Source organism: Haliotis rufescens, unplaced genomic scaffold (genome assembly GCF_023055435.1).
Source record: "Haliotis rufescens isolate VD_foot unplaced genomic scaffold, xgHalRufe1.0.p SCAF_16, whole genome shotgun sequence".
NCBI lineage: Eukaryota > Metazoa > Mollusca > Gastropoda > Lepetellida > Haliotidae > Haliotis > Haliotis rufescens.
In genome coordinates, this window is record NW_025963846.1 from 27,679,643 (window position 1) to 27,691,838 (window position 12,196).

Below are 12,196 nucleotides of genomic sequence, written 5' to 3' on the forward strand. Positions count from 1 at the left end.
TCGCCACGTCTCAGAACTGCCAGCTGCCGACTTACATCTCGCCGGTCCCGGATCCGGCCGCTGTAGCAGTCGACGCCTTCAGTGTTCCCTGGGAGGGATTAAGCGCGTACGCTTTTCCGCCTCCGGTTCTCCTTCCCAGGGTTCTTCAAAAGATCCAGGCCACTTGACACTTGACACTGATTTTGGTCGCGCCTTGGTGGCCGGCCAGAAGTTGGTTTGTCGACCTCCGAAACGTCGCCAGAGACAACCCTCTAGAACTGCCAGCGTGGTCCAACCTTCTGCTCCACCCACACAGTCGGTTGCCCCACCCAAGTCCCGCTCGGTTTCATCTGCACGCCTGGCACATCTGCAAAAAGCCCTAGGAGCCAAGGGCTATTCGACTAGAGCAGCCAAGGCTATTGCTTTCGCCCATCGTCCATCTACACGGGGACTATATGATGATAAATGGTCCTCGTTCCAGGCGTTCTGCTCTGACAAGCATCAGGATCCGATGACGGCATCCCCGCAGTTCCTGGCTGAGTTTCTTCTGTACTTGCGCAGCACGCGTCGATTAAAAGGCTCTACCATCTCCACGTACCTGGTCGCCATTAACTCCGTCCTTGCCATCCCGGACGACCGGAGAATGACGAAAATTCCCGAACTCCAGGCTATGCTGCGCTCGTTTCGTCTCGACGACCAGAAAGCCAAGTTCAGACCGCCTGCGTGGGATCTGAATGTGGTCTTAAAGGCTCTTCGGGAGGCTCCACACTCCACACGTCTTCCTTTTACGACTTAACGAAGAAGACGGTGTTTCTACTGGCCTTGGCTACGGCCGCCCGGGTTAGTGAGCTCCACGCCCTCGACGTCTCTCGGGTCAGGTTCGAACGCGGGACTCATGGAGCAGTTCATCTTGGGCTGTGCTGGGACTTCATCGCAAAGAATCAACTCCCCGGACAGCCTGATAGATCCTTCACCATCCCTCCACTTTCGTCGATTGTGGGTGCCGACGACGTGGAGGAGCTTTTATTATGCCCAGTTAGGGCCCTGAAGGTTTTCCTGCGACGATCTAAAGCCTGCCGTAAGTCTAGGAAACGCCTTTTCCTACCGGTCTCCCCTTCGTCGCTGTCGGAGGTCAGCCGGAATACTATCTCCCTGTGGCTCCGGGCGGTCATCCTTCAAGATTATAAAGTCGCCGGATTGGACCCCCCCAAGGCTAACAACCCCCACGAGATTCGGGCGGTCGCTCTACCATGGCTCTGCACAGTAACTGTTCCCTCAAATCTATCATGGAAGGCTGTTTTTGGCGTTCCGACACCGTTTTCGCCAACCACTACCTCCGTGATGTAGCCTTGGAAGATGTCGCTGGCGTTCATAGCTTTGGTCCCCTGGTGGTAGCTCAACAGGTCACCAACCCCCGACGCCACTGATTCTCCGTTACCCTGAGCGGGGCCCGTCGAACTCTCTGGTGTTTATCACCACAGATTAGAGGGCTCTACTGCGTTCCGCATTCGCTCTTAGGTCAGTGCTAGTTTTGGCATTCCCGCCTCATACTATTTCTGTCACCTATTTCGGGTTCCCTCTTTTGCATCGACTCTCGTTTCCTTTGACAGGAATGGTCGCTGGTGTTCCGGTCATCTCTTGTCCATGCGGTGCGATTTCATCGGACCTTTGTCGAGGGTTTTCTTCTGGCTCACATCTGAAGGTATGCCCACCGGCCGTGCCGTCTGATAAAGATGCAATACGGAGTAATGCAGGATAAGTTAAAAAATTTAGTAAAATCTAAATATTTTTTACATTTGTATACTTATCCTGCATTACGAAGTCTAAGTGCCCCCCTGCGCTCCGCTTCCTCCCCACGAAGTTTCCGATGTTATGTTAAAGCAGTTATGAGTTTTGACATGACGTCATGTCTTCCGGGTCACGTGCCGACTGTGTGGGAGGGGGCGCTGCTTCCTGGACAGATGGAAACAACTTTCTTCAGCAGCTGGATCTCACACAGTTCGTCTCTCTGTCAAAGACAGCAGTAAATGCAATACGGAGTAATGCAGGATAAGTATACAAATGTAAAAAATATTTAGATTTTACTAATATTGTACTATCTTAAATAAGAATGAAATAACAAAAACGTCCTAAATATGCAACTTGACATAAAATTGCGAAACAATAAACATACTTCTAGCCTCTAAATATACACATTAAAATTCTGACATAGATATTCCTCACCACACTAATTGGGAACAAGGAGAATTCCTAGACACGCCAAAATCGAAGACAAAATTCAGGGAACTCGTAGACAAAAGACATATGGTAGGGAAATATACTCACTTATTGATTTATTACATACAGATATTGAATTATGATGTGGCAAATGTATTTCAAAATAGTAAGTTTTAAAAGACAATAAATATTATTGCTATCATCTTGTCCCTCTCTGCTTGGATATACATGTATGTACCTATTTACAAAGGATGCTGCTAATGCTTTCAAAACAAAAGTACGGTAATCCCCTACTCACCACTTACCGGATTATTAATTTATTTACAAAGCGGCCTTACCATATCTTTTATTTAACACTTTTAAAATTAAAAAAAACAACAACATGCAAACGAAACACTCAGAAACATAAACGAGACCGGTATGCCGATAAGTGATAATAATAATATTGCTAAGATTACTTATCATCATTCGATCAAATTCACTCCCGGTTTGTCTTCGAGGTGGCGGTGTCTACGAATTCACCGCATCAATGTATTATAAAATTTCTTGTTTGCCAGGCGACAGAGCGATAACAGCGCACATGTATCAGCCGAACGCACATAGAATAACAGTCAAACTGAGTTGTACGCGAGATACGAAGAGCTATACCACTCGATAAAAGCGGTACGCTTCCGCGGTCTCGAAAAGTGTGTAAAATAGCGACGACCTATTTTCACGCGGGGATTCCCCTCCACAACTCGCTATCTCATTCGGGCGTTTCCTGGGACGTCATCGTGCACCACCGGTGAAGTGATGTGGTTCTGTCAGTTAGTATTCATCAGTTGTATATTGTTTACATGTTGTGCATAAAGCGTACCGGGACAGTGATGTCGATTTTCTCCTTTATTCCCCCAAGAGCTAATTCCCCGTCAACATGCGCGTTGACACTTCATTCATCCCTGTCCGCCCAACTGCGAATGTTTCAGAAATAATCCTACAATCGTGCAGCATACCCGTGCTCGTGAATTTCACCAAAGTGGGTTATGTCGGAGACCTGAATCACTTCTGGCCTTGTTTCCACATTAAGCTGACACGTGATATAACTGGTAAATACTATTAAAGGCGGCGTTATATCTAACTCACTCACTCAGTCAGTTATTCAAATATGACTCAAATATCGTGAACAGCCTGCTTAACAATCAAAATGGATGCTGTTGAAGCCAAAACTTTAGCATACAGATGGACCTGGAGTATGTCTTTCGGAGTCAGATGTGGTCATAGGTAGAATACACAAACTTAAAAAGAGGAAAAAGTAATTTGAATAAACTCATTAGATCACAGCCAGGCGTCCCACGTGACAGATGTGTCGTTCTTTCCATCGACAAGGCCTCCGATAACATCACCGTTATGTGCCAGCATTAATTATGTGATCAAAGAACTTGTTATGCGACCTCTTTGACCTTTGGAAAATTAACAAACTTCACGAACGTGCAGTAGCCAGAAGCTACCCGTGGAGCTATGAGGACAACGCAAGGGAAGGATGCCCCTTCCTATGGCACTATAAATGGGCGGGCACCAGGTTTAAGCGTGGCAGGGAGAGCCTTGAAGTCGATCCCATGACCAGATCACGAATACCAGAAATCCTGCTGCTAGTTCAGTCTACAAAGCATTTGCCAGTAAGTTCCCATTCCATTCTCCCAAAGAAGAAGGTATCAGCTTGTTTGGCATCTGTTATATGGCTGTGTATTTTATTGTTTCACACTGATTGTAATTGTTTTACATTGTTTCTGTTGAGATTCGTTAGACGCTCAATGCATTGTGGACAGTGATCAGTCGTCAGAACGTTACTATTTTAGATGCTCGTGTGTTAATTTCCGGTCCAGTTCACCGCAGACGTTGATCGTATGTTATAGAAACATGTTGAATGTTCCAGTGCCGCTGGTTTTTGAGGGCACTGTGTAGAAATTTCCAGAAGCTTGTTAGGTTGTGTATATATTGGGACAATAGCGTGTTTAGATCTCTCTCACGCATTTTATCACATTGGAACCAGCTTTCATGTGCGGATCACTCATCATTCCTGATTCCCCACCTAGCTCATCTCGGAAGCTTAACCACTGTCGCCGCTGGTTGCATATGGATTATTATCACTGACTTTTGCTGTATTTCTGTATATGATACTGACCACTGCTGTCATATATATTACAATTGAATATTGTACTACCTTTCCATTGTTTACTGTGATCGTTATAGCTGTGCAGCAATTTGTGTTGATTTGTAAACCTAGTTAGTTTCGCAATACAATTGTTAATTTTATACCATTTGTCGTTTGTTTGTTGGTTTCACACTAAGTTCTTTACGTACATATTTCCACGTCCGAAGTGGTAAACGTCTGAGACCTACATCACTTCTGGCTTTCCTCCCACATCAAGCTTACACGCTACGATATAACTGGATTACTGTTAAAAGCGGCGTTAAACCCAACTCACTCACTCACTCACTCACTCACTATTTCTAGGTTAATATATTGTTACAATTTTGGAATCGACACGTAACACGTGTAATCAAACACGCACCAGACACAACATTTCCCATGATAATCTAGCTCTGTTTGAAGCTGATCCAGAAAGGTATTTTGCTACGATTTGTGACTTTGTATAAAACATGGGTCACCAGTCAAAACAGTTGAAGCAACTACCCAAGGCGCCGAAGTCTGTCCCATCAGCTGGAAGTGTTATGGCCTCCGTGTTATTTGACGCTGACGGTGTCATCATAGTGGACAATCTTCAAAAAGGCCAAACAAGACACGGAACATTGGGGCGAATACGAGATAAAGTTAAAACTAATAGGAAGCGGAGGAAAGGTGTGATCTTCCATCAAGACAATTCGCCAGTGATCAACACATTTCCCTCCATGGCTACTATAGTCAACTGTGGATGTGAAGATCTTCAATATCCCCCTTATTCTCCTGCGTCTGTTTTTTTTTTTTTAGACGATTTTAGTTAAGATTAATCTTAACAAGTAACTTTCAAAGATAAATATATCTTAATTTTACCATAAGCTACATTTTCGGAACTACCACACGTAGCATATTGATTAGATCTTTGACACTTATCGTTACTCTGTCAAAGAACTGTTGTTTTGTAGATTTAAACAGAGGACTGTTTCCCAAAGACATAACTGGGATTTTCCCGCATCTCAACTTCTGGTGTTTCAGTACAATATATGAAACAGAGTTAAATTCGCCCTAATGCTGTCAACACATGTTTATGTGCCTCAGAAATACCATTCAGTGTGTCATTATACGACACTGACCGAATTTAGGCTTTGTTTATAAACAGCCGTCAACTGCAAATGCACTGCAGTAAATGTTACATGATACTTAATGGCTACTGTACTACTATACTGTGGCTACTCTTCAGGACCAGTTTAAGTTAAATATTCAGCGAAACATTTTGTTCTGCAAATCAGAGCGGCAATTCCGATGCATATAAAACATATGTACAACTTTCTTATTATGACATGTTATGTTTCGTTCTAGGTGCTGTAAACAAGACTGTAAAAAGAAGACTATGGACGAAAAGCACGGGAACACAAAGGACAAGTCAAGGCCACGAATAACTGCAAATGTAGATCATGGTATGTACCAAAGGCTGTTAGCATCTCCTAGAAATCTTTGTCCAGTTTCTATATCTGTATCAGTAAGATACAAAAATCAGGAGGACATGAAATAGTGAATCAAATAAATACTAGTATTAGCGATATTCATAAGAAATATCTGCTTTTGTGGATATGCCATCGTGGCATCGATATGACATCGTGTAATGTCCAAAATAAAAGTGTTCACTATGACGTAATTCCTTCTATGTGAGGCTCAGAACTTATCAAACAGCCCTCGTATTACATATTAACGAACAGCATGATTTACACAGCCGGGTCATGTGCATCTTTTCAAGGCAAGAAAGTTAACTGACTATAAAAGTCCATTTTCAACCCTTGCCGAATAGGCTGGTATTATGGAGTAACATTTTGGCTGGACTAACGAGTCTAGGCATAGTCCAATCAAAATCGCGCAACGAAATCAAAACCCGGTTCGTAAACTGTCGTGCAGATTTCGGTCGATTGCAGGATTTGCTAGGCATTTGCAAAATATTTTAAGGTTAATCGCTCTTGTTTTATTGAACACACTTTATAGTGACACCAGACCGCCTCCTTGGTCTTGGGGCAGAGCTTCCGCCCCGGCCAGAGGAAGGTCCAGAGTTCGATCCCCAGCCGCGCCATACCAAAAGACATTCAAAGATGGTACCTGTTGTTACCCTGTCTGGTGCTAAATAAAACAAGAACTGGTCGGTCGGCTCGGAGTCAGTATACTGTGTCTGAGTGGGATATTTATGTTAAACGCAGTATGGTATCTCAGTGGCCATGGGCTAGCGCTATAAATCGGCATCAGTCCGGACTAGTACACGCTGCCACACACACACACGTGAATGCACGTCGCTATATAAGTGCAATAATCTAGAACGCGACGTTAAACCCCATTTCACCTCACCTAATGGTTTATTCATGACATTTGCCTAATGCTTACATGTGTCAGGAGATGTTTTGGAGGGATCAATTCTATCTCCGCCCGTTGCCTTCGGTGGGTATAGCTAGGATTAAATGTAAAAATGATCCAACTGTAAGGCACAGAACACAGGATATGAACTTCTACTCGTATTCCGGCCATCAGCGAAACTGTGGGGAACAACAGTCTTAATATTTTTTGGAGAACGAATATTCACTGTTTCAAGACATTGTGCGCAAGTTTCCCTTTTTAATGGACATCAAATGAACAATGAGTTTATTAGTATTTTGCAAAAGCGTTCCATTCCAAGCATGTATACCGAGAAAAATATAGGCTGCTTACAGAATGGTTCAGCTCCACAAACGAGTGTTTTACTTTGCTCAGCGCTGTCTACACTTCTCTGGTCAACATCAACATTGGCCGAACTGATGGCCTTTTGTTGACAAGGATGATTCACGTATGCTGGCGGCGTTGTATTACATGAAATATGTCGTCAAGCCGTTTTCCTTTTGTTATACAAGTTGAAACAGTAAATGTACTAACGTTATAAAAGTATCGATGCTCACGATGTCAAACACTGGATTGTCTGGTCCAAACTCGATTATTTACAGATCATTTGCAAGTGATGGAATCGGATTGGTCCATAGGTGAGGCTTAGAAGGGACATAACGCACAATAACCACTGGTGGCGCTACGATCGAGCCCAGGAATACCGGCCTAGTGTGGCAAGGATGGAAACTGGACTTTTTATAGTCAGTTAACTCTCTTGCCTCGGGAAGATGGATCATGTGCAACCCATATATTCCTTCATATATTTTTCTTGTTTTGTTAACGATCAGCATCTTGATGTGATTTCAAACTAAATATGTTAAGGCTTAATCACTCTTGTTTTATTGAACACACGTTTTGTTGACCGCCTCCGTGATGTAGTGGTAGCGCGTCCGCTCAGAAAGCGGAAGGTCCGGGGTTTGATCCCCGGCCACGTCATACAAAAAGCCGTTAAAAGATGGTACTTGTTGCCCTGTCTGGTGCTCTGAATTAAGGGGCTGGTCGGCTCGGAGTCAGTGTACTGTGTCTGAGAGGGGTATTCATGTTAAACTGTGGTATGGTATCTCAGTGAGCTAGCACTTAAAATCGGCATCAGTCCGGACTAGTACAAGAACACACACACACACACACACACACACACACACACATACACACACACAAACACACACACACACACACATGCACGTCGCTATATAAGTGCAAAAATCTTGAATGCGACTTAAATCCCATATTGACACTGAAATGGCCATGTGTTTATTCATGACATTTGCCTAATGCAATTCATCTTACTCTTGCAGGAAGGATACCATCTCCGTTCATTGCCACAGGTGGGTATAGATAGGATTAAATGTAAATATGTCCAATTGTAAGGCACAGAACACAGAATAGGAACTTCTACTCGTGTTCCGGCCATCAGCGAAACTGTGAGGAACGACAGTCTTAATATTTTTTGGAGAACAAATATTCACTGTTTCAAGACATTGTGCGCAAGTTTCCCTTTTTAATGGACATCAAATGAACAATGAGTTTATTAGTATTTTGCAAAAGCGTTCCATTCCAAGCATGTATACCGAGAAAAATATAGGCTGCTTACAGAATGGTTCAGCTCCACAAACGAGTGTTTTACTTTGCTCAGCGCTGTCTACACTTCTCTGGTCAACATCAACATTGGCCGAACTGATGGCCTTTTGTTGACAAGGATGATTCACGTATGCTGACGGCGTTGTATTACATGAAATATGTCGTCAAACCGTTTTCCTTTTGTTATACAAGTTGAAACAGTAAATGTACTAACGTTATAAAAGTATCGATGCTCACGATGTCAAACACTGGATTGTCTGGTCCAGACTCGATTATTTACAGATCATTTGCAAGTGATTGAATCGGATTGGTCCATAGGAGAGGCTTAGAAGGGACATAACGCACAATAACCACTGGTGGCGCTACGATCGAGCCCAGGAATACCGGCCTAGTGTGGCAAGGATGGAAACTGGACTTTTTATAGTCAGTTAACTCTCTTGCCTCGGGAAGATGGATCATGTGCAACCCATATATTCCTTCATATATTTTTCTTGTTTTGTTAACGATCAGCATCTTGATGTGATTTCAAACTAAATATGTTAAGGCTTAATCACTCTTGTTTTATTGAACACACGTTTTGTTGACCGCCTCCGTGATGTAGTGGTAGCGCGTCCGCTCAGAAAGCGGAAGGTCCGGGGTTTGATCCCCGGCCACGTCATACCAAAAGACGTTAAAAAATGGTACTTCTTATTGCCCTGTCTGGTGCTCGGCATTAAGGGTCTGGTCGGCACCGAGTCAGTGTACTGTGTCTGAGTGGGGTATTCATGTTAAACTGTGGCATGGTATCTCAGTGAGCTAGCACTTAAAATCGGCATCAGTCCGGACTAGTACAAGAACACACACACACACACACACACACACACACACACACACACACACACACACACACACACACACACACACACATACACATGCACGTCGCTATATAAGTGCAAAAATCTTGAATGCTACGTTAAATCCCATATTGACACTGAAATGGCCATGTGTTTATTCATGACATTTGCCTAATGCAATTCATCTTACTCTTGCAGGATCGAAAGGATCTCAGCCCCTTGCCTTAGGTGGGTATAGATAGGATTAAATGTACATATCTCCAATTGTAAGGCACAGAACACAGGATATGAACTTCTACTCGTGTTCCGGCCATCAGCGTAACTGTGAAGAACGACCGTCTTCATATTTTTTGGAGAACGAATATTTCACTGTTTCAAGACATTGTGAGCAAGTTTCCCTTTTTAATGGACATCAAATGAACAATGAGTTTATTAGTATTTTGCAAACGCGTTCCATTCCAAGCATGTATACCGAGAAAAATATAGGCTGCTTACAGAATGGTTCTGTTCCACAAAAGAGTGTTTTACTTTGCTCAGCGCTGTCTACATTTCTCTGGTCCACATCAACATTGGCCGAACTGATGGCCTTTTGTTGACAAGGATGATTCACGTATGCTGACGGCGTTGTATTACATGAAATATGTCGTCAAACCGTTTTCCTTTTGTTATACAAGTTGAAACAGTAAATGTACTAACGTTATACAAGTATCGATGCTCACGATGTCAATCTCTAGATTGTCTGGTCCAGACTCGATTATTTACAGACCGTCATCATATAATTGGAATATTGCTGAGTGTGCCGTTACACAACAAACAAACAAACAAACAAACAACACGTAATACAAGTGTCTGTGAATCGAGAACAACCCAAATTTCGCCAAGAATACTCAAGCAAGCGTCGGTCCCGTCTCCACTTTGCCAGAAAACCACGGCCTTTCAATACTGATTCTACAGTAAGGTCACTATTGCACAAAAGTTGTATACGTGTTGTTGCGTTGTCCAGTGTTAGTATGTGAGCTACATGGATGTCGCGTTGAAACCCTAGACGAACTGTACAGAGGACAAGGTGTTGGATCAGATTTTAGAATTCTAAATGATCCTTGTCACCTTTAAAACCAATGTTGTACCCCCATCACACCAAAGTAGTTCTCAATACGTTCGTGAAAATGTTGTCGAACGGGCCCCACCTGTGTATGAACATAGTGGACGTAGTAGAAACTATTGATAGTATTTTTACGAACTTTATGGACAGGCTCGGACGGGGAGGGTGCTAAAGATTTTATCCCGTCCATCCCGTCCTGCAATTAGTCGGGTTGACAACGTACTTAAAACGAGAAAGACGTATTACCAACGGAATTGCCGTACTTCGAACCTAGTAGGGACGTGTGACGACGTGGTGCAGTGGGACATGAATTTCAGTACGTCTGCACACCGACCGGGGCCGTTTGTTACTCGTTCATCCCATTCGGTGACAGACCCAATTTGACCGAATTACGTTCTTAGTCAATCCTTATTCCGTGCAAATATTTTTCAAACCAAATATAAAATTCTGACGGCAAGGGTTGAAACTGGACTTTTATAGTCAGTTAACTGTCTTGCCTCGGGAAGATGGGCCATATGCAACCCACACATTCCTCCATATATTTTTCTTGTTTTGTTTACGATCAGTATCTTGATGTGATTTCAAACTAAATATGTTAAGGCTTAATCGCTCTTGTTCTATTGAACACACGTTTTATTGACCGCCTCCACGATCTAGTGGTAGCTCGTCCGCTCAGAAAGGGGAAGGTCCAGGGTTGGATCCCGGCCGCGTCATACCAAAAGACGTTAAAAGATGATACTTGTTGTTGCCCTGTCTGGTGCTCGGCATTGAGGGGCTGCTCGGCTCGGAGTCAGTATACTGTGTCTGAGTGGGGTAATCATGTTAAACTGCGGCATGGTATCTCAGTGGGTTAGCACTATAAATCAGCATCAGTCCGGAGTAGTACAAGCAGACACACACACACACACACACACACACACACACACACACACATGCACGTCGCTATATAAGTGCACAAATCTGGAATGCGACTTTAAATCCAATTTCACCTCACCTTATATTGACACCGAAATGACCACATGTTTATTCATGACATTTGAATAATGGAAATCATCTTACTCTTGCAGGACATGTTCAGCAGGGATTTATACCACCTCCGCCCCCTGCTTTAGGTGGGTATAGATAGGATTAAATGTAAATATGTCCAACTGTAAGGCACAAAACACAGAATAGGAACTTCTACTCGTGTTCCGGCCATCAGCAAAACTGTGGGGAACGACCGTCTTAATTTTTTTGGAAAAAGAATATTCACTGTTTCTAGACATTGTGCGCATGTTTCCCTTTTCATTGGACATCAAATGAACAATGAGTGTATTAGTATTTTGCAAACGCGTTCCATTCCAAGCATGTATACCGAAAAATATAGGCTGCTTACAGAATGGTTCTGTTCCACAAAAGAGTGTTTTACTTTGCTCAGCGCTGTCTACACTTCTCTGGTCAACATCAATATTGGCCGAACTGATGGCCTTTTGTTGACAAGGATGATTCACGTATGCTGACGGCGTTGTATTACATAAAATATGTCGTCAAACCGTTTTCCTTTTGTTATACAAGTTGAAACAGTAAATGTACTAACGTTATACAAGTATCGATGCTCACGATGTTAATCTCTGGATTGTCTGGTCCAGACTCGATTATTTACAGACCGTCGTCATATAGCTGGAATATTGCTTAGTGTGGCGTTACACAACAAACAAACAAACAACATGTAATTCAAGTTTCTATGAATCGAGAACAACCAAAATTTCACCAAGAATACTCAAGCAAGCGACGGTCCCGTCTCCACTTTGCCAGAAAACCACGGCCTTTCAGTACTGATTCTACAGTAAGGTCACTATTGCACAAAAGTTGTATACGTGTTGTTGCGTTGTCCAGTGTTAGTATGTGAGCGACATG

The 12,196-nt window shown here is 43.2% G+C and overlaps 1 protein-coding gene across 2 annotated transcripts in view; it reads left to right on the top strand.

Moving 5' to 3' along the window:
• The window catches only part of LOC124113945 (proline-rich antigen homolog), a 48,395-nt gene that overhangs the window by 34,710 nt on the left and 1,489 nt on the right, over window positions 1-12,196 (top strand). Inside the window, exons 1-5 of one of the 2 annotated variants that reach the window (XM_048397079.1) lie at window positions 743-1,681; window positions 5,714-5,811; window positions 8,083-8,112; window positions 9,397-9,426; window positions 11,368-11,412. In XM_048397079.1, the coding sequence (XP_048253036.1) occupies window positions 5,745-5,811; window positions 8,083-8,112; window positions 9,397-9,426; window positions 11,368-11,412 (172 nt within the window). In that variant the 5' untranslated portion in view covers window positions 743-1,681; window positions 5,714-5,744. Of the gene's footprint in view, window positions 1-742; window positions 1,682-5,713; window positions 5,812-8,082; window positions 8,113-9,396; window positions 9,427-11,367; window positions 11,413-12,196 lie in introns of those variants that run through there. The other variant, XM_048397078.1, reaches the window with a different exon arrangement.